Source organism: Tupaia chinensis, unplaced genomic scaffold (genome assembly GCF_000334495.1).
Source record: "Tupaia chinensis unplaced genomic scaffold, TupChi_1.0 Scaffold144247_1, whole genome shotgun sequence".
Taxonomy (NCBI): domain Eukaryota; kingdom Metazoa; phylum Chordata; class Mammalia; order Scandentia; family Tupaiidae; genus Tupaia; species Tupaia belangeri.
In genome coordinates, this window is record NW_006204105.1 from 1,215,293 (window position 1) to 1,242,842 (window position 27,550).

At 40.9% G+C, this 27,550-nt stretch overlaps 1 protein-coding gene and 1 pseudogene across 1 annotated transcript; one reads left to right on the plus strand and one right to left on the minus strand.

The window, feature by feature from the left end:
• Positions 1-4,120: 4,120 nt before the first annotated feature.
• On the minus strand, positions 4,121-4,238 carry LOC114005664 (uncharacterized; annotated as a pseudogene).
• A 2,227-nt stretch (positions 4,239-6,465) lies between these two features.
• On the plus strand, positions 6,466-22,322 carry REG4 (regenerating family member 4). The gene is made up of 6 exons (XM_006166291.1): positions 6,466-6,528; positions 9,272-9,442; positions 15,777-15,874; positions 19,306-19,443; positions 20,071-20,176; positions 21,779-22,322. Exons 2-6 carry the CDS (start codon positions 9,376-9,378, stop codon positions 21,844-21,846), a joined length of 477 nt encoding a protein of 158 aa, XP_006166353.1. The 5' UTR covers positions 6,466-6,528; positions 9,272-9,375; the 3' UTR covers positions 21,847-22,322.
• The last annotated feature ends 5,228 nt before the right edge of the window (positions 22,323-27,550 follow it).

The following is a 27,550-nucleotide window of genomic DNA, read 5'->3' on the forward strand; positions in this document are numbered from 1 at the left end:
TGGTAATTATGTGTGACCTGTAGTAATTTTTAAAAACAATAATAAATAAAAGTAAATAAATAATTTCTATTTTAACAAAATCTGTAGTCAGGCCTCAAGAGAAAAATATTTGGTCTCAAGATCAAGAGGAATATTGGAGGCAACCTTCCCCACTTGGTGGTAACACTCTTTTTTAAATTATTTTTTACAATCAATCATTATGTAGCTTTACAGCATAGAAAATAAATTTCCCAGAAAAAAAAATACTGTATGTTAATCCAATCAAAAATAATACCATACACATTTTTATCAACAGCTAGTTTTCCATTTTTGTTTCCACTGAATGTTCTGTTTCTTTTTCCCCCCTGATTCCCTCTGTTCCACCCCCTTATCTCCCACCCTTCTCCCCTACTGTCTCTGGTATCCATAGATGCTTCCATGTTTTTACGCCTTCTAATCTTTCTGGGATAGAATGCAAACATTCAGTATATTAGGTGGTCATAAAGGTCATAATGCATTTTTGCATAGAAAAAAAATGTATCATGAGTTTTTTGATGACCATATCACGCACGCACACGCTCCCGGCATGAGTTCTAAGCCACCGGGTCCAGGACACGAACTGCAGTCGACTACATGGGTGTCCAGCAACATAGCCATTATGCTAACTGCTGGTTCCCATGACCCAATATATTAAGTGGGGACATACAATGCCTTTCTTTTATAGTCTGACTTGCTTAATTTAGCAGTAAATTTCCATATTCATCCACTTTCTATCAAATGCCAGGTTCTTTTTTTTTTTTATGGCTGAGTGGTATTCCACAGTGTATGTGTGCCACGCTTTTTCAATCCATTCATCTGTTTTTGGACATTTGGGTAGATTCCATGTCTTAGCAATTGTGAGTAATGCTGCAGTAAACATGGATGTGCAAGTGTTTTTCTGAATAAGTGTATTTGGTAGATACCCAGGAATGGAATTGCTGAATCTTATTGTGGTTCTATTTGTAGGTTTTTGTTTGTTTGTTTGTTTGTTTTATTACACTCAATCTTTAAGGAACCTTCATATTGTTCTCCACAGTGATGGTACTAATTTACATTCCTTTTCCACTGCAGCCTCAACAGTGCTTATCATTCTTTATTGTTTTCTTTTTCTTTTAATATTAGCCATTCTGACTGGGGTTAGATGGTATCTCACTGTTGTTTTGATTTGTATCTCCCTTATGATAAGGGATTTTGAGCATTTTTTCATATGTTTTTTGGCTATTCGTATGTCTTCCTAAAGTCATCTCTTCAGCTCATCTGACCATTTTTTAATTGAATTTTTTTTAGGTTAGCTACTTGAGTTCCCTGTATACTTTGGTTATCAGTCCCTTATCCAAGGGAGAGCTTACAAATATATTCTCTCATTCTGAGGGTTGTTACTTTGCTCTAACTATTGTGCAGAAGCTTTTTAACCTGTTGTAATCCCACTTTTCTATTTTTGGGATTATTGCCTGTGCTTTGAGTGTCTTATTTAAGAAGTCTTTGCCTATTCCAGTGTCTCCAAGAGTTTCCCCTATGTTTTTCACCAGTAGTTTTACAGTTTGAGGTCTTAGATTTAGATCTTTGATCCATTTTGAGTTGACTTATTAATGGTGCAGTTTCATTTTTCTGCAGGTAGATACCAAATTTTTTTCAGCACTATTTATTGAAGAAATTTTCTTTCCCCACTGGATTCTCTGATGCCCTTTGTCAAAAAATCAGTTGGCTGTATGTTTTGGAGTTTATTTCTGGGATCTCTATTCTGTTCCATTGGTCTCCATGCCTATTTTTGTGCCAGTACCATGCTGTTTTGATTTTCACATCTTTGTAACATATTTTGGGGTTAGGGAGTGAGATGCCTCCTACTCCACTCTTTTTGTGCCATGTTGCTTTGATGACACAGAGTCCTTTTTTATGACCAGGTAGGCTTTATTCCAGGGCTGCAAGGGTGGTTCAACATACACAAAACCATAAATGTAATACACCATATTAACAGAAGGAAAGATAAAACCATATGATCATATCAATTTACATTTTGATGATAGAACTTCCATTGTGCCTCTTGAGCAAGTTAACCGATGTTCTCCAACAAGTAGAGCTGTTCATGAATATAGATAATAGATTGTCCTCGAAAGGGTGAAGAAGGGGAAATACCTCTATGTCACAGTCTCCCACATCCAGCTCAGCGAGTACGGATGAATCCTGCTGTTTTCAAGACAAGAGATTTTTCAGACTGGCTGTAAAAGTTAATGAACACTTCCCAATGACTCATTTCCTCTCTCCTGCTGTAAGATTTGCTTCACTATCAGAGGATGTTACAGGGCTTGCTTGCATCAGAGCTCATGGTCAATATCTCTGTTAAACATAAAATGATAAAGTCAAAGGCCATAAAAATTTGCACCTTATGAAGATGGGGAAGAACTCATAATAGTATTTTAAAAATAATAATAAGTAATTCATGTTGTTGTCTTAGGATTTAGAACTTTAAAAAAATTCTAAAACTTACTTTCCCATTATACAGTCGCAGATCTTCCTCACATCCTTTTACCAGACTTCGTTTTTTTACATTCTCATAAAATACAGCTTTGATTTATCATTCCGTCAAGTCTGTCCCACATCACTGTGCTTACCTGGTTGAGGTTCTTCTAATAGTACTGAAATGTTTAGATGGGTGGGGGGGAGGAAGCACTTTCAAAAAATTTCTGATACATACCAACAATAAAATAGTAACTGTACACCAGTTAAAATAGGTACTAAGTTACTGTCATACCAGCTGGAGAAAACCATTTATACTTGACCTCAAGTAAAGAAACAATGAGGAGCTCCACTACTTGAAGAGAAAGGCTGAGATCATTGCCACTCAAGCTTCACCAGTGAAAGTGGAGTTCCAATACATGCTGCAGATATGGCAAAATAATGCGTAACTCAATTTACAACATCATAGAAAATGGCAGTGACTTTTTTTGTTTTGCTAGAGGGCATATTCATTTCTGGAGACAGAGAGAGAGAGAAAGAGAAAGCAATAAATTGCCCCCTAGAGAAATGGCCACACCACAATCTCTTCTCCATGTTTCTCTCAGGATTTTGGACACACCTTTCCAAGTGCTCAGTGTGTTTTTAAAGCTGCTAGGTATGGGACTCAAATCACAAAGTCAGTCATGTGGGATCCAGTTGCCTTAACCACCACACCACTGGCTAGACCGTAACAAAGACTTCTTACCAAAGTGTACCCGGATTATCAGCTAAAAAACTCCTACTTTGAGATCTAACTAGATTTGGTTCAAATTCAAGTTCTACAGCTTCCCCCAAACTCTGCAAATCTCTCAAACGCTCAGGACTTAACTTCTTCAAGCTTTTCTCTGTCTCTAAGAGTCTCTGCAAACACTAATAATTCCTCTTTTGTTCCCTGTTAGCTTGTTTCCATGGAAATCTATTCCCATCTTCTTGATCTGTGCTATCCACTATGGTAGCCACTAGCCAAACAGTGTTGTTTAAATTTAACTAATTAGAATTAAATAAGGTTAAAATTCAATTCCTCATTCATATTAGTTGTTTTTCTGAGTATTCGATGGCCATATGTGGTTAGTGGCTACTGCAGTGGCACCACAGATGACAGCATGTCCATTGTCACAGGAAATGTTATTGGACAGTTGTACCAGCAAATCATTGGGTGGATGAAAGTTTATTGAATATTTATGGACACATGAGAAAAGATCACATTCCTGTTTTTTATCAGAAACTTCACTTTATCTTAGCATTTTTTTAACTTCCTACCTCTTTTCAGATTTGTACCATCCAGCTATAGAAATACACTAATGTATATGTTTCCAATTGGAGGAATCTTTGGAAGCTTAGTGGAATCACCACATAGCTGAAGATAAGATACTTCGAGTAGACTTAGAGCATGAATTCTTCCAAGAAAGAAAATAAAACCTTTTTTAGAAAGAGGTAAATTACTTTTCCAATAATAAAATGTTAAGTAAAGTTTTGTCTTTGGGGGAAAAGAGAAAGCTATGAGTGAGTCTGGTTCTCTGGAACCTCTAGAAAGAAACACCTAAGAAGAAAAGGGACAGGTATGGAAGCAGCTATTTGTTGGTTTTGCTTTTATTTTTTTCTCTTTTATAGCCTACAACACAAGGTATTCTAGGAGGTCTCCCATCCAAGTACTAACCAGGCCTTACCCCACTTAGCTTCCAAGATCAGATGAGATCAGATGCATTCAGAGTAATATGGCTACAGATGAGCCTTTAAAAAAGTGTTTTTAATATTTCTGCCATAGGGTGTGTGCGCTCATTAGAGAGAGAAACAGTTAGAAGGAAAGTGAGAAATCATCCCCCAGAAGTGATAGCCATGCCACAACCCCTTCTCCTCCATTCTCCTCTCAGAATCTTGGGCATGTACGCACACATGCCCATTGTGATTTTTAAACTGTTGAGTTCAGGACTTGAACCACAGTTGGCCATATGGGTATCCAGCACCCTGACCATAATGCCACCTGCTGGCCTGAGTCTTAAAAAAAAAAAAAAAATACAACCCAACTTTTTATGAAGTCAGTGTTCGGGTAACAGGGTGGGAGCTTAGGGGATCTACTAAATCACATATTTTGTTAAAACTTTTCTGTTTCACATGTGGACCAACACTTTTGAACCTAAAGGACTGGGAGTTACTATCTTAGTTCTCATTGGGCCACGAAGCAATGGTGATTGCCATTCAGCTGCCTAAAGTCAAAGATGCTATGTCAAACAGAATGCAGAACATAAAATGTATCTGATAATCTCTTCCTTGTAAATTAATAACTGAGGCTCAAAGACATAGTGTGCCCAGCGTTACACAATGAATGGGTAACAGAATTAGAACTTGTATCAAGATCCCTGAGAGGCTAAATCTTGTGCTCTCCCTCAGACCATCATGAGTCAGAAGAGAGTCTCTGAACTATTCATGCAAACCATGAAAGCATTGCTTTCTCATGCCGTATCATGAATTTATACACAGGTTAGAAAAATCCAAGGGCAAACACTGAAAAGCATTTTAAAAACAACTCTGGGCTGAGAGCAAGAAGAGCCTGGTTTCTGACATCAGTTTCACCATAACTAACTGAACTGAACTAGTCATTACACTTCTCTGGATCTTGGGTTCTTCACTAGTAGAGCAAAAGAGTAAGATTTGATGATTGCCATGTCCTTTCCACACTTAAATTTTCCTTCCTAAAAGGTCCTTTTATAGACTTTGTAGTTTGAAATTGAATGATCTCTGGCACCTACCCCTAGGTTAATCCTTTTCCAACTACACTAGAAAAATGAAATCTTATGACCCTTCCCAAATAACCTATCTTTCCAGTAAGACTGTAATTCAGTAACCAGAGCTAGATTTGGAGTCACAAGACATGGGATCAATGTCTAGCTCCACTAGTGACCAGCATCGTGAACCTGGGCAGGTTTCCCAGTCTCTCTTAGCACTGAGTGTCTTGAGTGTATATATTAATAGCAATGCTACCTTGCTCACAGGGGTTTTGTTTGGGTCTCATCTGAATGACAAGTGAAAACACTTTATTGTAAAATATTCTACCGATGTAATCTGTTCTTACATAATTACCCTGTTTTAGGATAAGATTTTAATGTATTGCTCCACAGGAACAACTAAAATAGTAGCTAGCTAAGGAACCTAGAACTTGCAGGGAGAGATGAGATTGGTGCTTTAGAAAGGAATGCCTGGGGACTAGCAGTTGGTGTAATGGCTATGTCACTGGACTCCCATATAGTCGACCACAGTTCAAGTCCCGGACCCGGTGGCTTTTATAAACTCACTCTGGGTGCATGTTCATGCATACCCAAGATCCTAAGAGGAGAATGGAGGAGAAGGGATTGCGGCATGGCCATCCCCCCTGGGGGATGATTTCTCGCTTTCTGTCTCTCTATCTCTCTCTGTCTTTCTGGTGAACGCACGCACCCTATAGCAAAAACGTCTCCAGAAAAGAAAGAAAGAAAGGAATGCCTGCATGTGCACCTCAAGTTACCCACATGGCCACCCCACGTGAGAGCAAAACCCTTTCTGTGGGAGTAGAATCTCGATTCTCCAGTGCTGAAATGATTCTCCAGTGCTGAAGTGAGGGCATCTTTCCAGAAAGGAAGGAGAAATTTTTAAAAATTCACAACACAGAGGAATAAAAGGAGAGAAAAGAAAAAATGAAATACAGGAGTGAAAGATGGACTTACAACAGATTGCAGGATATCATTCATTCTGATAACAAGGGTTGTAAAGAAAAGATTCTGTTTGCACAGAGGGAGAGGTCCTTTTCCCGGCTATGCAAAGCATAATTTACTGTGCAGTCTTGAGCCACATCTCATGCAGTTGGGTTTTTTGACTGTAGATAAGACTTTTATGAATGAATTATTATTTGTAAACAACATTATCACTCCAGGATTAAAACAAAACTTATTAATTCCTGCATAGAGAAGCTATAAGAACTCCAGAAACTTTGGGAGCACTCAGGACCCTGAAGCAGAGATCCCTGGAATCTTGGCCAAAAACCAGGTAATTCTGCAGCAGAGGATGGAAGGCTTTATTTGAACACCTGTTTTCTCTGTCACCTATTACCTGGGCCAGAAATGCTAAATTATAGTTCTAATGAGGCTTGCCATACTTCTTGTTGATATGTTGTTTGATTTGAATTACTGATTTTTTTTCTCTCATTGTAAATATCATGGGCTTCAGTGTCAAAAAGTGTTGGGCTAGATCATGGGCCTGCAATCTAATAGCTATGAAACTTGAGAAAGTTACTTAATCTCAGTGAATTCCAGTTTCTTCATCTGTGAACTCGGTTCTTAATGTTGACTCATTATGAGGGCTGAGAAGACATATAGACATTTGATGAATATTATTCACTAAAATTCACTTACAGATTAATCAAAAAAATGCTGCACTGCCTCTTTCCCAGTCAGCTTGATGGAGAAATTCTAACCATTTGCATTTTAAAGGGGCTTCAGGGGCCAGGTCTATAACCTCATGGTTAAGGCAGCGTATTGGAAACCAGACCCCACTTGCCTGACTATAGGTACAGTCTACCCTGGCAGCTTGAAAACTATGCTAGGCATGTGTGCATGTGGGCCTAAAATCCTAACAAGATGGGGAAACTGAGGAAAAGGGATTGCACTGTTATCAAGCCCCAATTAGGAGGTGCTTTCTTTAGCTCTCTCTCATGAATGTATGTGCCCTTTGGCAATTAAATTTTTAGGGAAAAAAAGGAAGGGCAGAAGGTTTCAGGACACTAAAATGCCCCGTTACTTTTAGAAGGAAAGTTCAGCAAAGGAGTGGAGGGTTCATGCAATGACTTTAAAATGGTGGAAGAGTGGGAGAGCCATCATACTTCCACACGCCTCACCCTTTGCCCCCTTCTCTATTAGCACTGAGTCAAAGTGCTCATAGGGACTCCATCTTAGACTTTCCAGGAATGTTTTTGTTTCAAGTGCTATTATTCTACCATTCCTCTTAGTCTATCATTTGAAAGTTTCACCATGTGTCCTGATTTTCAAATCACAAAGTATGGTCAAACAAGAGGGACCAGCAGACGGCATAATGGTTCCATCACTGGACTCCCACATAGTTAACTGAGGTTTGAATCCTAGACACGGCAGCTTAAAACACCAGGCACGTGTGTGGGAGTGCCCAAAATCTGGAGAGGAGAATGGAAGAGGGATTATGGAGTGGCATTCCCTCCGGGGGTTGGGGAGGGTGATTTGTCTCTTTCTATCTCTCTGTCTCTCTCACTCTCTGTCTCTCCAGCGAGCCCATGCACCTTATAACAAAAATCTCTCTCAAAAAAAAAAAAAAGTATGGTCAAACAAGAATTCAACGGGTTATTCATGGTAATCTTTATTTAGGGGAGAAAATCTAGACCCCCCAATTCCAAACTTATACTAAAATAAAGCCAGATAGATGAAAATAGAAAATATGAATGAATAGTTTAACCTTCTATGATAACGATGCCTAGAGGAAAATCATAAATATTACAATATAATGTTTGAAAATTTCAGAATGGAGAATATATATATATATGTAAAATAAGAAGAAACACACCAGAAAGTATTATTAGTAATGTGTGACACATACAACATACAATGGGCCTGGCAGGTGGCATGGAGGTGAAGGTGCTGGATCCTACACGGCAAACCATGCAATTTGAGTCCCAGATCTGACAGCTTGAAAATCATGCTGGGTGTGAGTGGGTGTGTGCCCAAAATCCTGAGAAGAGAATTGAGGAGAAGGGATCGTGGCATAGTCATCCCCCTGGAGGGTGATCTCTCACTTTTTCTCTGTCTCTCTTCAGTGAGTGCAGATACCTGAAGGCAAAAATCTAAAAAAGAAATATAAATATAAGTAAGGTCTCACAAAACATGAGGGTAAAAAAACCTAAAAGTTAAAAAAAAAAAACTTCATTAGCAATTTAAAAATACTGAAGTTTTTCTTTAATATGCTAAAATTAGCCAAAAATCTGCAATCACTTTGTTTCTGAGAATCAAAACCAGGTTACAAAACTCTAAGATGTGATTTATATAAAACTGCACATAGAGACAGATGCATAGGAAGATGTCTATACGTATTCACCAAATTATCTCTGGGAGACAGAATTTAGAAGTGATGTCACCTAAGTGTAAAGGAAATAGTGCCGAACTATTGTCAGGTCCGGTTGTACGTGATGACCAAAAGGCAAATGAGGCCTTAAGTTTTCTCATCTGTAAAAGGTGGGTATTGGGTCAATATGCTGTTATTTCAAACATCAAACATTTCAGTGTTGGAAGCACTTGATTTCATTTTCTTGACTATAGAAAGCGCACCGCCACGTCATCTATGAGAAAGCTTGTCTTGGCCGCCCTCTGCCGGCTTTTCTGAAAATATCAGGGTCTGGCTTTCCTTTACAAATTGCTTCTGCGCAGAACAAAAAACCTCCTCCAGGCCGGCTATACCATTGTTCAGTTCGGTTTCTCGCACTGGCCCCAGAAACTTGCAAGTGAGAACACACCCCCATAAGTTAAATTTTCCTAATATCTACATTTATTTTGAGATGCCTTTCATTATGAATTTTGGATTTAGGATATGAGAGTGAGCAATTTTTTCTTGAGAACATGAATAGAATAGGTTGAATTTGCTTAACTACTTAAAATGATGGGATTCTTTCTGCCTTTGTGATTTTTTTAGACGAGTTTCTGTATATCACTGTGATATAAATGTGATTTGGCATCAGAATTCTTGTCTTTCTGACCAGTGAAAACACGTTCAGATCCACAGATCTGGGTGAACGCAGGAGATTTAAAGAAAACTAAGCAGGACTCCCAAGTCCTTGTAGCAGAGGTGTCCAAAGCACTTCTATCCCCAGGAGAAGAGATGGCTTCCAAAAGCGTACGGCTGCTCCTGCTGCTGAGCTGTGTGGCTAACTCTGACGTCCTGGGAGGTGAGTATCCATCCCTTAGCTGAGCAAGCCTCCAGTCCACATCCCCACAGCATACATGACATAGCCAACTATTTGTCCCCACCCCAAATATATATTTAGGCACTGCAGCAAATAGATTTTAAACACAGGAATGAAAAAGAATGATATGATAAAGTTCACGGGCCCAGGAACCAGATAAACACCAACACTATATGGTTGTAAAAGCCACACTTGAATCATCAATTAAGTGTAAGCTGTAATGTAATTTCATAAGTTTATCGTGAAGAATAGAGATAATGTGTTTAAAGCACCTGACATCTAGCAGACTGTCAATAAGTCTTAGCTATAACTAGAAGTCTTATTTGAGCCTATCAAATACATGAAGTGGAATGTCAGAATCAGGGTGATTCTAGTTTGCAAGGAACCTGCAACCTATTTGGAGAGATGGCTCTTAAAAGCTTATAGACCAAGCAACCAGTACACAAAGTAGACCAGTAGGTGGCATGGTAGTTAAGGCAGCTGGATCCTGCATAGCCAACTATGGCGTCTGAATCCTGGACTTGGTGGTATGAAAAGAACACCAGGTGCATGTGTGCCCAAAGTACTGAGAAGAGAATGGAAAAGAAGGTATCGCAACATGGTCCTCCTCACCCCTCACCCTCCACCAAGGGTACATTCTCACTTTCTCTCTCCCTCCCTCTCTCTGGCAAGGACATGTGCCCTGTAGCAAATAATATGAATAAGTAAATAAATAGTAGCATGTTAACAAAGTAGGAAGCAATGCTGTAGAATCTACTATTGGACAAAGCAGGAGAAGAAAACTATGAATGAGTAAAGAATAAGTATCATGGGGACCAGCAGTTAGCGTAATGGCTATGTCGCTGGACTCCCATGTAGTTGACTGTGGTTCAAGTCCCGAACCCAGTGGCTTAAACTCATGCCAGGTGCATGTGTGTGCATGCCCAAGATCCCAAGAAGAGAATGGTGGAGAAGGGATTGCGGCATGGCCATCCCCCCTATGGGGTGATTTCTCGCTTTCTGTCTCTCTGGCGAGCGCACGCACCTTGTAGTAAAAACTTCTCAAAAAAAAAAGAAGAAGTATCATGGAATACCTAAAATGGAATTAAATTAAATGTGGGCTCACCCAGTGTAACTTCTTTGTTCTATTTTTGAGAAAAATGAAGTCCACGGGAAGATCGGCACTTACCCAGCCTTGCCGTCTGATGCTCTGGCTTCTAGTCCTGAATATCTCTCTCAGTCCCATGTGTCATTTCTGGCTGTTGTATGTGGAAGAGTGGATGAAGAATCCATGTATGGGCATCACTTCTGTTGAGCTGAGGGAATGCCCTTGGCCACAGGGACCATCAATTGGAAGGAAATACAAAGAGAAGCAAGGGTCTTTGGGCATCATGCTGGTCCCCACAGCTGAAGCTTGTGGTCCTCACCAAAGCCTACCCTTGACAGTTCCTTGTACTCATGGCTTTTAACCCCAACACACCTATTTCTAGCCACCACTTATCGCAACTATCTATGGATGCTTAGGTTCTTAGAAACTCAGCCACCTGCCATGAACCATGCAAAAGTGGACAATGGTTGGGATGTCCTTGAGCCCTTTCTGAAGAGCCACCTTCTGTGGTCATTTCTAAGTGACCAGGTGGTTCCCTGCTGCTCTGGTGCTGTACTGACCTCAGGCTTCCTTAAAGAGGCTTGAATTTTTCCCCAGTTATATCCTAAGTAATAAGAAACGAGCCTTTCCCACTCTAAGATTTCACCAGTTTCTCTGATTTCTCTCCCTAGAAGGAAGCAGAACCAGAACATTCACTACAGGTCTGTCCCTTGCTCTTTTTCAGATAGATTTTTCCTCCCACATGTTGAAGGACTTACTACTATTATTACTATCAAAGGAGCCTCCCTTGTGACATGTCTTATATATTCTCTATGCTACAACTAATGAAAAAAACTCTAGTGGAAATATGGGAGACTTAGAAATTAATGTTCTCTTTCAATAAGAGCTAGTGGTCAAGATTAGAACTCTTAGTACGTCCATAGTGATTTATTTGTCCTGGCCTGTAGCTGCCCTTAACCTGAAGTGGTGCATGCCATTGGTATGACGGGTGGAGAGACACAAAGCAACGTGATTTATGCACAGGAAGAAACTTCATCCACTCAATGTTTTCAATAATATTACATAATAACAACAATTTTAAGATTTTTTTTTGTCAAAGGGTGCATGCACTTATCAGAGTTAGAGAGACAGAGACAGAGAGAGGGAAAATAAGAAAGTCACCCCCCTAGGGGGTTGGCTACACTGCAATCCCTTCTCCTGCATTCTCCTCTTGGGATTTGGGGTGCACACACACACACACACACACACACACACACGCAAATACACACCCAGCATAGGGACCAGCAGTTAGAGTAATGGCTATGTCGCTGGACTCCCACGTAGTTGACTGCAGTTCAAGTCCTGGACCCTGTGGCTTAAACTCACACCAGGCGCATGTGCGTGTGTGCCCAAGATCCCGAAAGGAGAATGGAGCAGAAGGGATTGTGGCGTGACCATCCTCCCTGGGGGGTGATTTCTCACTTTCTCTCTCTCTGTCTCTCTCTGTCTGTCTGGTGAGTGCACGTGCCCTATAGCAAAAACCTCTCAAAACAAAAACAAAAACAAAAACAAAACAAAACAAAAAACCACACACACAGCACAATTTTCAACCCCCTGGGTCTGTAACTCAAGCCACTGGAGTCCAGCACCTTAACTACTGTGCCACCTGTTGGTCCCAATGATGATTGTTTTAATAGCTACAATTTTCTAACCAACTGTAGTATTGTTGGCTGAATAATTATGAGGCTCTGTGCTAATCACTGTACAGCATTATTCCAAATAATCCTCCCCATAATCTCATAAAGAAGCTATATAATATAGGTTCCCTTGTACAGACAAGAAAACTGAAGCTAAAAGAGGTTAAATAATGTTCCTAAGGTCACTCCTCTAGTAAGTGAGAGAGTAGAAAGACTATTAATGTAGTCTAGGCAAGATGGTAGGAGCTGAAGCTTCCTCCCCCTGTTTGAGTAGCTCCGAGATGCTCCCATACCCAGAGGCTCTGGTGCTGGAAGGACCATTGACTGCTGAGGAAACATGGGCTCTTCGCTGAGCTCCCACTTCACTCCCCATCTGGGCAGCCTCACAGGTCATGTCAACTCTCTGAAGAGACTTCCTTGTCTGCACGAGGGAGATATCCACCCCTATTTCTCAAGGAGGCTCTGGTAATTAAACAAAGTAATTTGAATGAATATTTAGCCCATGATTTAGAATAATTGGGTAGACCCTGTGGTGCAATGGTTAAGCCCTGTGCATTGGGAACTGGATCCCTCATGGCTGACCCTGTTTATACTCTCAGACCTAACATCTTGAAAAACTCCAGGAGCTTGTGTGTGCATGCATAAAATCCTAATGTGAGAAATAGAGGGTGAAAAGGTTGTAGCATGGCCATGGCCCATTGGGGTGGGGGTGGGGGGTTCTTCCTCTTTCTCTTTGTCTCTCTCACAAGCACACAAAGCACACCTTCCCTCTGACAATAATAAAAAGTAAGTCTGACTGGGAATCAGATGGTTGGGGGTCAAATCTTGTCTATTACTTATTTGAGATGGGACCTTGAGACATGACAATTTCCTTTTGCATTTTTTTCTTGTCTGGAACATGAGGATGATGATAGGGTTCTTATGAAGATATTCAGAATATATGTAAACTGCCTTCGTAGTACTTGGTACATAATAAATGCTCAATAGTGTGTGCAGTAGCAGAAGACAGCAACAACTGCAATATTGCACGGTGAGGGGCAGAGGGTGGTGAGAGAAAGATGGAGAACTGCGAAGGGAGAGGAGAAACAGCAAAGAATGAGAAACAGAACACTGACAGAGTCATGGATTGAAAGAGGCACACGAAGGCCCAAAGACAAAAGAGACAGAGAGACATGCACAAAGAATGAAAGATAGCAAGGGAAACATAGAGACATGCATAGAAAGAGCCAGGAAGACACAGATGCACAGAAAGAAAATTGAACAGAAAGAAATGGTCAGCGACAGGAAGAGGCAAAGAGAATGAGATTCTCCTTTGCTCTGAGCCTTTCAGGGCCCCCATGTGTGTTCCCGAGACCTTTGCCCTTACAACCTTTATTCAGGGGAAATAAAACCCATGGTGGTAAAGGGTCTGTCCTAACGTGTTTGCCCATAGAATGTCAAGCAGGGTCACTTTAGAGTTCATAGGAGAGATCAGAGTGAACTCAACGAGGAGCATCAGGGGTGAAACCAGGGGTCGCTGTTCTCAAACTTAACGTCAAAGATTTAGGCTCCTCTTTGTTCCCTCTTTCAGAATATTCTCAACAATATTAAATCTGAAGGTGTGTTCTCTAATGTCTCTCCAGCCTGTCCCTTCCTGAAGTGCAAGTCTATTTCATGACCCATCCTTTTTAGAACTGTAAACAATGATCAACCTCCTCTTTAAGACAATCTGTTTTTACTAAAAAGTCAAGGATCTCCTTTGCCTTCTTTCCTTCTGATAAAATAATCAAGACATTCAAACCCTCTTGTTATATCTATTGTTAAACTTCTAATTCCCTATTGTTTTATATGCAAGGTTGGGAGCATTGATGGCAGAAACATAGATGTTTAAATCGTAGAACTGAACCAATGAAGCAGCTTTTTCATCTTCCTGTGTGACTAGGGCAGGTGACCACCTTGCCTCCATTGTCACCTCCTTAAATTATTATGATTAAAATATGGTAAGGATAAACTGCTGAGCACAGCTCCTGGCACCAAGAAAGCACCTTATACTTGGAAACTAGTGATGGTGGTAGTAATAAAAGTAGCAGTGACATAAATGTTTCCATTTTGTTTAATATAAAATTATGTTTATATTTGTAAAGGTAGTAGAAGGTGAGACATTTCAGTTCATGAGTATCTTTGCTGCTTGTGCCTAACACATTTGAGGTGCTCCTTAAACCCTTTTCTAGGTTAGTTATAACTTACCATTCTTAGGCACAAGGCATGGCATGTGCAAATGATCTAAATCTAGAATGTGCATCAAGTTCCAGGACAGAGCTGGGATCACTGCATAGGAGGGTACAGCTGATAGGGCAGTAAGACCTGGCTGTAAAGCCTCTTAAATGCTAAATGATCAGAGAGTTTATCTGAAAGCAAAGTAGAATACCTAGAAGGTTCTGGGCAGAAAGATGAAAAAAAACAGAATTGTGAGGAGAACAAATGACAGACATGTCATTTGAGTTGGGAGAGAGGAAATGCTGTCAATCACCATCTGTGGACATCCACTGTAGTAGGAAAGACACTTACACCCATCTGTGGTGTCAAAGGGTAGCCACATTGTCACAAAACTCAAACTTGCTGACTTGGCATCATCTTCATCTTCTGGCCCCTCTGTACACCCAGCCATCTTCACTTCTTCATAAACCTCCAGATTTAGTAGCATGGCCTTTTCACTATCTGACTAGCAGGAAGAACATATGTCTCTCTGAATCTTGGATTCCCACGGTTCTAGGCCTTGCTTCTCCTATTCCTTGCTACCATGGGTGTGGGACGGATACTCTGTGCTTAAGGCAAACTTCAGTGCTCTTATTTCTGTGCAGCCCTTGCACATGCCCACCTCTGTTCCTCTGCCCATCCTAGACCTTTGGCCTAAAATGTCTCTTCCTCTTACTACTGATGAATGGCCCAGCTGTGCTCAAGTCTTGGTCATGCTGTCATTTAACCTGTCCTATGTCCTCCAGGCCAAAAGGATTTCTCACTTTTAGTAATACTTAAAACTGCCCATTAAGACCCTCCAACCACTCTTGTGCTGCCTTGAAGTATAGTTGGATGACCTCCATTATCTGTGTGAGATTTCAGCATCTGCTCACTAAATATACCCCAATTATGCATTCTAGAATCGGAGACATTACCATAGGATGGGTTCAGGGGGCCCACTGGACCCATGTGAGACAGACTAAGCTTAAACTCCATTATCACCTGACTTCGCTAGCTCCCATTTTCACTGGTAGGTCATTGTAACATTTGATATCTCCTGGAATTATTGTCAGGTCAGAGCCAGTGTCCAACAACCTCAAACAACTCTGATCATTTCCTTTTACCCAATGCACAATCACTCTAGTAAAAGGCTGTAGGTCTCTTTTGGGAAGGCTGGGAGAAATATTAACACTATAAAATTTCGGCAGTCTAGCAGTCTTTCTTTAAGACTCTTCCTCCCATTTATTCAAAGTGTACTGATTGTGTAAACTTTATAATTCTGGGAAGTGATTGTTTTTGCTATCATAACTAGTAATTGCCTTTTGTTTATGTGTAGACATCATCATGAGACCCAGCTGTGCTACCGGGTGGTTTTACCACAAGTCAAATTGCTATGGATACTTCCGGAAGCCGAGGAGTTGGTCTGATGCTGAGGTAAGAAATGTGAATATTTAGCATCTTTAAAGTAAGGAGCCACCCAGAGCCCACAGATTTTATTTGATTCAGTAGCAAGGGTCGTTCCTTGGCACTCTGAGGAGAAGCTGCCTGGTTGGTAAAATGGAGAGAAGAGGGTTGTTTATTCAGTCATTCAATTCATAGGTGTGGATGAAGCAGGTACTTTAAGCCAAGACCCTAGATGGGCTGTAAGGACAAAGGGTAAATAAGAAATGCCCTCTGCTCTCAACAAGCTCACTGTCAGTAGAACACAGAAATGCATAAATCAAAGGAAGATGAGGAACTTCTAGAAAGAATCATTGAGTTCCTATGTGAAATGCATTAGACAGACAGCAGTGTGCATGCAGGCAGTCCTGGAACAAGGGCCTCAGAGCCACCTGACAGAACGGGGAAACGGTCCAAACATTTGGAAGATTTCATTGTTCCACATGACCCACAAATGTATCAATTCTATTTCACTGAGGATTCATCTAAGAGATACCCAAATAGATAAAATAAGTTGCCACAGACAGGTGTGGGGAATCCATCAATGCCGCTGTCTCTCTGAATTGTGGTGGTTCATTCAAGTGGCTGACTGGGGCAGGGAAGCCGTATGAGTACATCATGGCATGACCTGAGCGTAATGCTCACAGAATCAGTATATGTAATGACTCTCAATTGAATATGTCCCCCAGAATTTATGTATTGAAATTTGGTTGTGACTGGATTAAGAAGGTGAAAACTTAATCCAAATATGATGTTGAGAGGTGGGGCCTCTGAGGGGAGATTAGGATTGAGGTCATCAGGACTGGGCCCCATGATTGACTGCTGTTGGGTTTATAAGGAGGGTGAGTGAGACAGACACAGAGACATGGACACAGAGTTAGCAGAATTAACAACCCCAGAACCAGAGTGCAAAGGAGGTGGTGGGGAAACAGGGACAACGTGGGCCTGGAAAAACCCAACGTCTGACCACTGCTGGCTCACTGCTGCTAACCACTCCTTGCTACTGTTACTGGCCTACCTTAATTCTTGAGACTTCTGGAAGCTGATGGATGGAACATTGAGCAATGCATGCAGATTTGAATTTGGGCTTAAGAGGAAGAGGTCTGAGTTCCTGTTACAGCTTCATCATTACCAGTTGTGTGAACCTGTGTGGAAAATATCACTTAAATACTCCAAGTCTATGTCCCCTGTATCATAGAAATACTTTGTGGCTGGTACACAGTTAACACTCAATAAATACTGACTGGTTAGTATGCCTCAAGAAATTGAGAATCAAATGGAATTACAGGTTTAAAAGCATTTTGCTATTGTAAAGTGGTTTTCAAGTGTGCGGACTAAATTATTATTAAATAGCAACCATACCTGATCTGGTAAAGAGTAACAAAAAGACTGGAAGTAGTAAAACCCTGAATAACAGTGACCCAAACTCTGTTTTTATTAAATTAATTCTATTTTTTATCATATAGACAGATCCTGTAATATAACCTCAAAAGAATATAAAATAAAATTTACACACATGCACACATACACACACACACATGTTTGCTTTGTTTAACAAATAGGTCTCTGAAGAGCAGAAATTGATCATGTCACATGTTCCATACACTCTTTAAAGCAATGAGTGATTATCATTTATTAATCTTTAAGAAGAATTCAGATTGCACTTCTTTGAATATAAAAAAAAAAAGTAGCACTTTTTCAGAGGAAGAATGAAAGAATTTGGGCTCAGTATCAAGATATACAAGAATTAAACAGAGTTGAATTTAGAGCTGATGGTTTTTATTAAAGAGGCAATAGAGAGGCCAGCAGTTGGCATAATGGCTATGTCGCTGGATTCTCACGTAGTCAACCACGGTTCGAGTCCCGGACCCGGTGGCTTAAACTCACGCCAGGCACGTGTGCGTGCATGCCCAAGATCCCGAGAGGAGAATGGAGGAGAAGGGACTGCGGTATGGCCATCCCCCCTGGGGGGTGATTTCTCACTCTCTGTCTCTCTGTCTCTCTCTGTCTGTCTGGCGAGCGTACGCACCCTATAGCAAAAACCTCTCCAAAAAAAGAAAAAAAAAAAAAAGAGGCAATAGAACGGAGAATTGTATATTGGCCCCCGGTGCAATTTAGCAGGTGGGAAGAAATCCCCAAATCCAACCAGATTTGACACTGTGTCTATTGTTGAAGAAAGAAAGATGAACAAGCTTATCTTCCATCAGCAAGTGATTCCAGGGACCCAGACATTCTAATCCAACATTTGAAAGAGTCTCTTCTCCTCTGAAGAATAATTTCAGATACTTAAGCAATTCGTCTGACATTCATTTGGTGACAAGTAAAAATAAGTTACTGACCACCATTTACAACTTATAAACATATCATCGTTGTATAATCTAGGGTAATAATAACTTAAAAGACACAGACTTGGAAGTTAAGCAAACCTGGGCTCTATTATCATGTCTAGCTGCCCTTTCTGGTCTGTCGTTTGCCCATCCATTAATGGTGAGCCTGAGTTCCTGACTTTTTTTTTTTGGAGAGGTTCTCGCTATAGGGCGCATGTGCTCGCCAGACAGACAGAGAGAGACATAGAGACAGAAAGCGAGAAATCACCCCCGGGGGAATGGTCACGCCACAATCCCTTCTCCTCCATTCTCCTCTCGGGACCTTGGGCACGCACGCACACGCGCCCGGCGTGAGTTCTAAGCCACCTGGTCCGGGACGCGAACCGCGGTCGACTATGTGGGAGTCCAGCGACATAGCCATTATGCTAACTGCTGGTTCCCACTTCCTGACATTTTTGTTAGGATAAATGGGATAGTATCTGTGAGGTGCCCAGTATGCTGGAAGTATCTCACGTCAAGCATGACCTTATCTGTTCTGAGACATATATTGTGTTCATGTGCTAATCATGTTGATTCCACCTCTGGAATCAAGTATGTGCTATGAACAACAGTATGTCATGGATTAATTGACAGTGATTATTTTTCTCACCTTTTAGTGGGACATAATGGCACATTTTTACATGCTACATCAGTTTCTTAAACTTGTTAAAATACAATATTATACTACGTTTGGTCCTTACATCTCCTAAGTAGCAATAATTACTTTTTTCTACTTTACAAATGAAGAAGCTGAGTTCAGGAGTGGCTTGTCAAGGCCACATAGACTAACAAAAGGCAAGACCAGAACCCTATAAACTTCTTCTGGCTCTAAATCTCTTACCTTTGCCTTGAGCTACCCCTTCTGAGACCTGATGTTGTGATGGTTGCATCGTCTCCCATGATGAAAACCAATAGATGTCTTCTACAAGTTTAGATAACAACTTCTAGAGGAGGGAGCGACTTGTGATTCCATTCTGCATGGTTATGCTAGAGCTCTGAAGAGAGAGCTATGCTTCCAAACCTTCTGGTATCATTAATGGGGCCTCCCTTTGCATGCAGCTCGAGTGCCAGTCTCATGGGAATGGAGCCCACCTGGCATCTGTCCTGAACTTAAAGGAAGCCAGCGCCATTGCAGAGTACATAAGTGGCTATCAAAAGAACCAGCCTGTATGGATTGGCCTACATGACCCACAGAAGGTAACCTTAAATCTGGCTGGCTAAGACCCCTTGGGAAAGCCAGACTTATCACCCTTTCTGGGAAACTGTCCTGGCCTACGTAGGACAGCAGCTCCTACCTTCTATCTCCGGGATTACAGGGTTTTCCTGTTGCTGTTTCTCTTCTGTCCCTGGAGTTGTAGGGTATCCCTGTTGCTTCTTCTTTCTCTGCAACTGCAGAAACCAGATATTGGTTTTTGAAGGCTGGAGAGCTCCTCCTTCAGCATAGCAGATTGGGAGGGATCCCTGTTGATGAGCTCAAGTCGAACTGCTTGGCTTAGGTCTGCCTGTTGGTCCTGCTATCTTTGTGATTGCAGGGTCCTCCTGTTGCTCTTATTTCTCTCAAGACCACAACATTTTCAATACAAAGAAAATGTAGTTATATGTAAAATATTTATACCAGATATAAATATGCATGATCATGAATTAGTAATGTTTTTCCCTTAGTGGTTGAACGGAATGACTTCTGTATTTTTCCTTAATTACACATTTCTATACTTTCCCAATTTTTACTGTGAAAAACTGCTTTAGAGGGACCTAGGGGACCACCTTGGCTGTAAGCAGGTGAGCCAATGACCTATGCATTTCTCCCACCTCCTGTTCTTACAGAAGCAGCAGTGGCAGTGGATTGATGGAGCCACATTTCTGTATAGATCCTGGTCTGGCAAGTCCATGGGAGGAAACAAGCATTGTGCTGAGATGAATTACAGGAACAGTAAGTTCTAATATATCACCCCTTACCTCTTCCCAAATTGCAGCTCCTTCTTTTTGCACATTAAAAGGAAAAAAAAAGAGAGAGAGCAAAATATGGAAGCCTGCTGGTTAAGAAAATTGGATTCCATTTGGCTGACAGCAGTTTGAATCCCAGTTCTAGAGGTTGAAAACATGCTTGGGGTGTGTGTGAGTGTGCATGTCCAAAATCCCCACAGGATAGAGAAACTGAAGAGAAGGTATTGTGACATGATCATGCACCAGTAGGTGCATGTATTTTAGAACATCCCAGGGGGATGTTGCCCAGCCAACTGGTAGTACCATTTCTTTATACTCTGTGACCTGGCTCTGGGTCCTGTGAACATGGGTATGGGTAGGACCCAGCCACTGTATCTCTGAGAACTAGGAGCAGGAGGACCCTGCCTCATACCCTACTCTCACCACACCCACCCACAGGCCACAGTTCCAGATGTGCTGGTCAGAGCACAAGCAGACACCTAACTGGGGATGATTCATCACTCTGCTGCAGCCATCCTAGATGACAAGTGACCCTGTGGAGCTTAGTTTCTGGAGAGAAATGTTGGACCTCTCCTCAAAAATACATCAGTCCTTCAGAAGACCGCCTACTCCTTGCTCATTCCTTCTATAAAAGTGGATGGCCTGTGACTGGCTTCAGCAGCTTCCAGTTACTTGAACTTTGAGCAGGAGATCCTTATAGCCTTAGCTGTGGAAAGAGCATGCTCAGATCCTCCATGTATCCTGCTTCAAACATAAGAGAGCCCATCATTTTCAGTTGATTTTTTTTTAAGAATTATTTTATTTAACTTCATTTATTTTTATTTTAATTTGTCTGGGGGGACAGAGTATGTGTGTGAGAGAGAGAGGGAGAGAGGGAAAGTGAGAAAGAAAATTGCCAGCTCTGGGACTTGAACCGTGGTCAGCCATGTAGGAGCCCAGCACCCTTAACCACCACGCCACCTGCTGGCCCCTCAGTTGATTCTTATCAAGCCCTGTCTTCCCTCAAAAGCAGTACCTGGAGTGAGTTTCTGTGACTATGCGCAACATTTAAATTATTTTTCTTTCTGTTAGCAAAATTAGCATCTGTATTATGGTTCTCCAGAAAGAGATGATAGGATGTATATCCAATTACAGTAGAGAAATAGAGAATTATTTTGAAAAATTACTCAAATTGTAGGGGCTGATAAATCTGAAATCTGAACAGTCAGTTCTGTCCCAGCTGAAAATTATTGCAAGAGCTGATGTTGCAGTCTTGACTCCAAAGGCAATCTAAAAACAGAATTCCTTCCTCTTTGGGGATTCTCAATCTTTTCTCTTAAGACCTTCAACTGATTGGATGAGACCCACCCACATTATGGAGAGTAATTTACTTTGCTCAATCTATTGATTTAAATGTTAACCAAATCTAAGAAAATACTTTCCCAGCAATATCTAGACTGGTGTATGACTGAGCACCATATCCTAGCCAGGTAGACACACAAAACTAATCATCACAGTACTTTATCTGTGACTCTAAGTGAAACACCCAGATAACTCTGGAATGCTCACTACAGAACTCGGGTTTAAATGTTTATCTATTTTCTTACAGACTTTTTAACTTGGAGCAACAATGAATGCAACAAGCGCCAGCATTTCCTGTGCAAGTACAAACCATAGAGCAAGAATCAAGATCCTGCCAACCCATGTACTGGCTGCTTTCCCATTTCCTTCTCTGCCATGTTAGCTAAATCTGATCATTACCTCAGAGAGTAAACATGGTAATTAAGATTGATGAGGCTCCTATTGCACTGACTTTTCTGGACTTAACACAGAGACAACATTGGTACGATAGTGGCTTCTGGCCCTGAGCATTCACTTCACAATCTCTTGCCACAGTAATCCTCTTTCCTCCTCCCCTCTCTCTGGCTGCCATGAGCAGACTAGGTGTGTGCATTCTTGACTGAGATAACTAGATAACTAGATCTTGGGCAATAAGGGGCAAAGGTTTAAAGACAGGAGGAAGAAATTCAGACATGATCTTCTTGCCCCCTTTACCTCTGTACCTCCTCTGCCTTCCCCACTGACTACATCCTTCCCCTCAGGCACCTGCTTATTTTTCTGTTTGCCATGTGAACGTTTACCAGTAGAGTAGTATGAGCCATAAATTCTTTTAATAAATATACTTGTTTACTTGAGGTCACTGTGTTTCAATTCCAAAATGGTGGGAGTGGAAAGGCGAAATGAAACTCAAAAATATATACTCAAGTGTTTCTTCATCTCCTCCCTCACTGTCTTTGCCTCACAAATATCCAGCAGTATCCCTTGTATGAGCAAGGGATATGGAAATGGCATGCCTGCCAAACTGAGCAGGACTAAGTGGGGTGTTATTTAATTATGAGCGTTTCTCAGCTTATGAGGGAACAGTCACAAGGCAGTGGAGCTGACTTTGGGCCTGGCTGTGTATCTCTCCCTTGCTACTAACAGCTTATGGGGCCTTGTTCAATTCTCTTCACCTTGTGAGGTTTGGGTGTTCCTCATGAGTGTTGCTCTAATAATGAGGAATAATTTTGTCCTCAAAAAGACATATGGCCCCCAGGACATAAATCTGCATGGCAGTGTAAGAAGCAACAATATGGATTCCATAATTACAGAAAGTGTGGTTTTCATATAATTACATTAGCATTTCTTGGAGGGAAATATCACCAGAGTAAAGATCATGATGTTCAGCTGTGCTATGGGGATGACACTTCTTCATCCAAGTCATACTGCAAATGGGGACACACATAGTCTTATATCCTAAGACCGGAGCACTCCCTTTTCACTTTGGCAGGCTAAGACCGTATGGAGAGCTGGCTAGACAAAGGGTACAATGAAGAAAGAGAAAGAAAATAATTGAATCTTTGGCCCCCCAATCACCTCCCCCTCTTTACTCTCGTTTCCTTTCTTCATCCTTCCTCTCATCACACCCTTATCACTCTTTTGTTTGTCAATGAGGAAAACACAAAAATAATGTATTGTTCCTCCCAAGATTAAAAAGTCTTGTCAACCCAAAAGATAGTAGCAAGATTTCAGAAAAGATGACAGATAGATGGCAAAAGGTCATTGTTTCAAAGTGTGTAGTTATCTTCAGCAAAATAGCAACCACCAACTCCTAAGGGAAGCAAGTCACTACTGGGAAAATAGACAAGAGTGCAGATTCCGTAATAGAGATGATAGATAAGTTGGAACTGTTACACTGATAGGAGCCACGTGGAACACTGTTGGAGCAAATGTTACATTTGGCAGTATTACCTGCAGAAACTGGAAGAATATAAAGAAAATAATGGATGAAGATATCCCCCTAAGGTACAAAGTTGCCAATTTTTTTCTGATTATGACACATATGAGAGATAAAGGATACCGTGACCCCCTTTCTCTCCTAACCCATTCACATTTTCTTTTTTAAAAATTTATTCTTGAGACCAGCAGATGGCATAGTGGGAGTTGTTGGATTCCCACATGGCCAACTGGGGTTCGAATCCCAGACCCAACGGCTTCAAAAATCACGTTGGGAGCATGTGGATGCGTGCCTAGGATCCCAGGAGGAGAATAAAGAAGGGATTATGGCATGGCCATCCCCCCTGAGGAATGATTTCTTATTTTCTCTGTCTCTTTCTTTCTGGCTAGCGTATGTGCCATAAGGCTAAAAACCTCTCCAATAAATAGTTTATTTCTTTCATTAGTGAGAGAGACAGAGAGAATTGCACTCCCCATAGGGTCTTTGTGATCTACTTCTAGACTCATTAGCAATCTCTGGAGCATAGAAATACACATTCCTGGAGTACTCAGGGAGATCAGGAGACCCCAGAACTTCCCAAGTGGATCAACATAATAGATATGGTGTTTTATCACTGTGCCACTCTCTGGCCCCTTCATTTATACTTTCAAGAGGAAAAATAGCTTCACAATAGCAAAGAAGAAGAAATGAACAAAATAAAAACTAAGTGAGTAAAAGGTAAGATTTACAAAAACAAAGTAAAATCCAACAACTTTTCTGTGTGTATATATGTATATATATATATACATGAAAGAGGTTTTTGCTATACGGCATTTGTGTTCACCGGATAAATAGAGAGAGAGACAAAGAGAGAGCAAGAAATCATCCCCCAGCAGGGTAGCCACACTGCAATTCTGTCTCCTCCATTCTCCTCTCAGTATTTTGGGCACACACACACATGCACCTGGCATGTTTAAGCTGCCAGGTCCAGAACTCAAATCGTGGTTGACTATGTGGGAGTCCAGCAATGTAACCATTATGCCATCTACTGGTCTTCTATAAATATATTTAAAATATATTTTAGAATAGTTCCAACTGAAAAGCATCACCAACTTAAAAGAATCTTGGCAACAGAATAATAATAAATCAATCCCCAAACTGTTGGAATGCCAATGATCTGCATGTATGCAATATGCAATGCACAATGGGTATTTCAGGACTTTCCCAAGTAGAAAAGCAGCCACTAACCTTATTAGAAGGCTGGAGTAGTTTGTGGGTCATTTTAGAACTGTGGTAGCTTTTTAATTTATGCATATGAAGTTTTATTCATCTTTAATTCACTGAGTAGGCGTGTCATTCAGCAAATCTTTACTGAATATATACTGCATGCCAACAACTCGTTTTAAGAGCTGGAGATCCATCAGTGAACCAAACAGACAAATTTCCTTTGCTGTCATAGAGCATACTTATTAGCAGGGCTGGGAAATGGAGGTAGAGAAACAATAAATCAAGGAAAGGATGTAGAATGAGAAGATGACAAGTCCTAGGCTGGGAATGTGAAACCATGAGTGGGCCGAGGGGCAGGCATGCGTTGGGATGTGTACGGAATAGTTAGTGTGCTTTTGTTTGGTCACAACTGACAGCCAGGTGGAGAGCAATGAGTTTTTGGGTGGTTTGTCTTTTGTTTGTAATTTTTGTTTCGTCACAGCTGACAACAAAAAAGAGAATTATTGATCATTGGTTTTATGTTATTACACAGTTTATTAGTACATTCAAGCTTCAGGTATAATGGCCAAAGCTCAACAAAGTCACTGGGATAGAGTTTTTCTTTCTCCTTTTTTTTTTTTTTTTGGTGATTTTTGCTGGAAATTGGCTGTACTGTCAGGCCCATCTAGTTGCCAGATGCTACAGCAGCTACAGCTCTCCCCTCTCCGGGAAAGAGGCCCACAGCCCTTAAACAAAGGCCTGAGGTGAGTTCTGTGCTCATTCCCCACTCTCACTATCTAGGAGGAAGGAAAATGATGGTTAACTTAAGTCACAGGTCACTCCTGCAGAGTCCAGGGGGTTTACTCAACTTCATCTGAAGAGTAGGACCACTGCTAGTCACTATGGTACCTTCGTAGAAACTGAAAAAAAGATGACCCTTTTTCATGGGAAAACGTAGCCCCAGGGACTCACAAGACCAAAGCAGGCTGGATTTTAGCCCTTAATTGTCCCCTTGGCTGTACACTCATGCAGTGTGCACTACACAACCACACAGCTCTATCTGTGGCCCTCCTGACAAATGCAAGCTGACAGTGGAGTAGAGTCGTTCTCTGCCGAGGGCCCAAGATCCATCCTTTAGGGAATTCTGTCCTCAGATCCCACTGTAATCAGGATCAGGAGTCTGAACTGAGATTGAAGAAGTACCTAATGCAAGAAAGAAAATTTAGGTAGATTTTTCTGAAATTTGTCCACTTATATAAGACTTCAGTCACAGCCTATGGTGGTTATTATAGTGAAAAAGGCAAAGAGTTTGGAATTAAGCCATTCTGAATCTCTGACTTTGCCTCAAACTGGCTTAGTGTTATTGATCCTACAGTCTCTGAGCCTTTGTCTCCTTTTCTTGGGGATCTGAGGATTAAATTAGTTAATATATGTGAAAAGTTTGGAATGGGGCCTGGCCTATATGCTTAACACATGTTATTGCCCTCTATGAAAGTTACACAAGTTACCATAATTATATGCTTAACTCCTGTATCATAAACTATAACCTAGCATCTTCTGCTGGAGACTAAGAGGACAAAATATAGGCGAAAGCTTGGATTCCAGAAGAGTCTATCTATGTGTGTGTATATATATATATATATACACACATATATGTGTGTGTATATGTGTGTGTGTGTGTGTATATATATGTATGTATTTGCCAGAGGGGATGTGTGCTCAGAGATAGAAATGGAGCTTGACAGAGTTTTGACTCCACAATTCACTCCCAACTTCAGCCAGCCTGGATCATGGGCATGCATGAGCCTGGCATACTCAGGGAAGTCTCTGGACACAAACTAGTAACCTTCCCAAGTGGGTCTGTCTTGCAGAGCCCAATATTTTATCACTGTGCCACCATCTAGCCCCTTTTATTCCTTCTTGCTCTTATTTATGAAATTATTTTTGTAATACATAGAACATAAACATGCTTTTATAGTCAAAATCATGCAAAAAGATATTCTCAGAGAAATGTTATTTCTTTGCATTCCTCTCCCTCTATTTTCTCCCGACCCCTTGGGAGAATGTTTTCATCATCTAGTTTAGATTACTCAATAAATATTCTGTTTAAACATTTGGTTAGTTTCCAGTATTTTGCTATTTCAAAACAATCTTGTGCATATGCTTTTCTCCCCGTGTGTGTGTGTGTGTGTGTGTTTGGAAGTGTATTTACTTCCTCGTGTATTTAAACCCCTAGAAGTAGGATTTCTGGGTAAAAGGTTATATACAGATATAGTTTTGTATTTGAATATATACTGACACATTCCTCTCAATTTCTTTCTATTCCTATCAGTAACATATGAAGGTGTCCATTTTCCCCATAACTTGGCCACAGAGTAATAACAAGCTTTTACATTTTTGCCAATGTTGTGGATAAGACATGGACTTTTTTGCCCGCCCCCACTCAGAGTTCTGTATGAATATCTTTATATCACTGGGGAAAAATAACCAGCATATTTAATGACAAGTCCATTGAGAAGATAATTTCTAAAAGGATTTAAAGGGAGAGTTCTATAACCAATTAGTCTAGTCACATTAAAACATTTATAAATTGAAGGTTTTTTTAAAAAAATTTATTTTAGGGACCACCAGTTGGCATAATGGCTATGTCGCTGAATTCCCATGTAGTTGACTGTGGTTTGTGTCCCGGACCCAGTGGCTTAAACTCACACCGGGCGCGTGTGCATGTGTGCCCAAGATCCCAAGAGGAGAATGGAGGAGAAGAGATTGCCACGTGGCTATCCCCCCTGGGGGGTGATTTCTCGCTTTCTGTCTCTCTGTCTCTCTCTGTCTAGTGAGTACATGTGCCCTATAGCAATATATATATATATATATATATATATATATAGTAATATCCTTGAATTGATAAGCAAGTATGCT

Bases quoted from the DNA above. Each gene is read 5' to 3' on its own strand.
- REG4 (XM_006166291.1), top strand. From the start codon at position 9,376: ATGGCTTCCAAAAGCGTACGGCTGCTCCTGCTGCTGAGCTGTGTGGCT. The intron at 9,443-15,776 runs GTGAGTATCCAT...GTTTATGTGTAG, and splicing joins TAACTCTGACGTCCTGGGAG to ACATCATCATGAGACCCAGC. The intron at 20,177-21,778 runs GTAAGTTCTAAT...ATTTTCTTACAG, and splicing joins TGAGATGAATTACAGGAACA to ACTTTTTAACTTGGAGCAAC.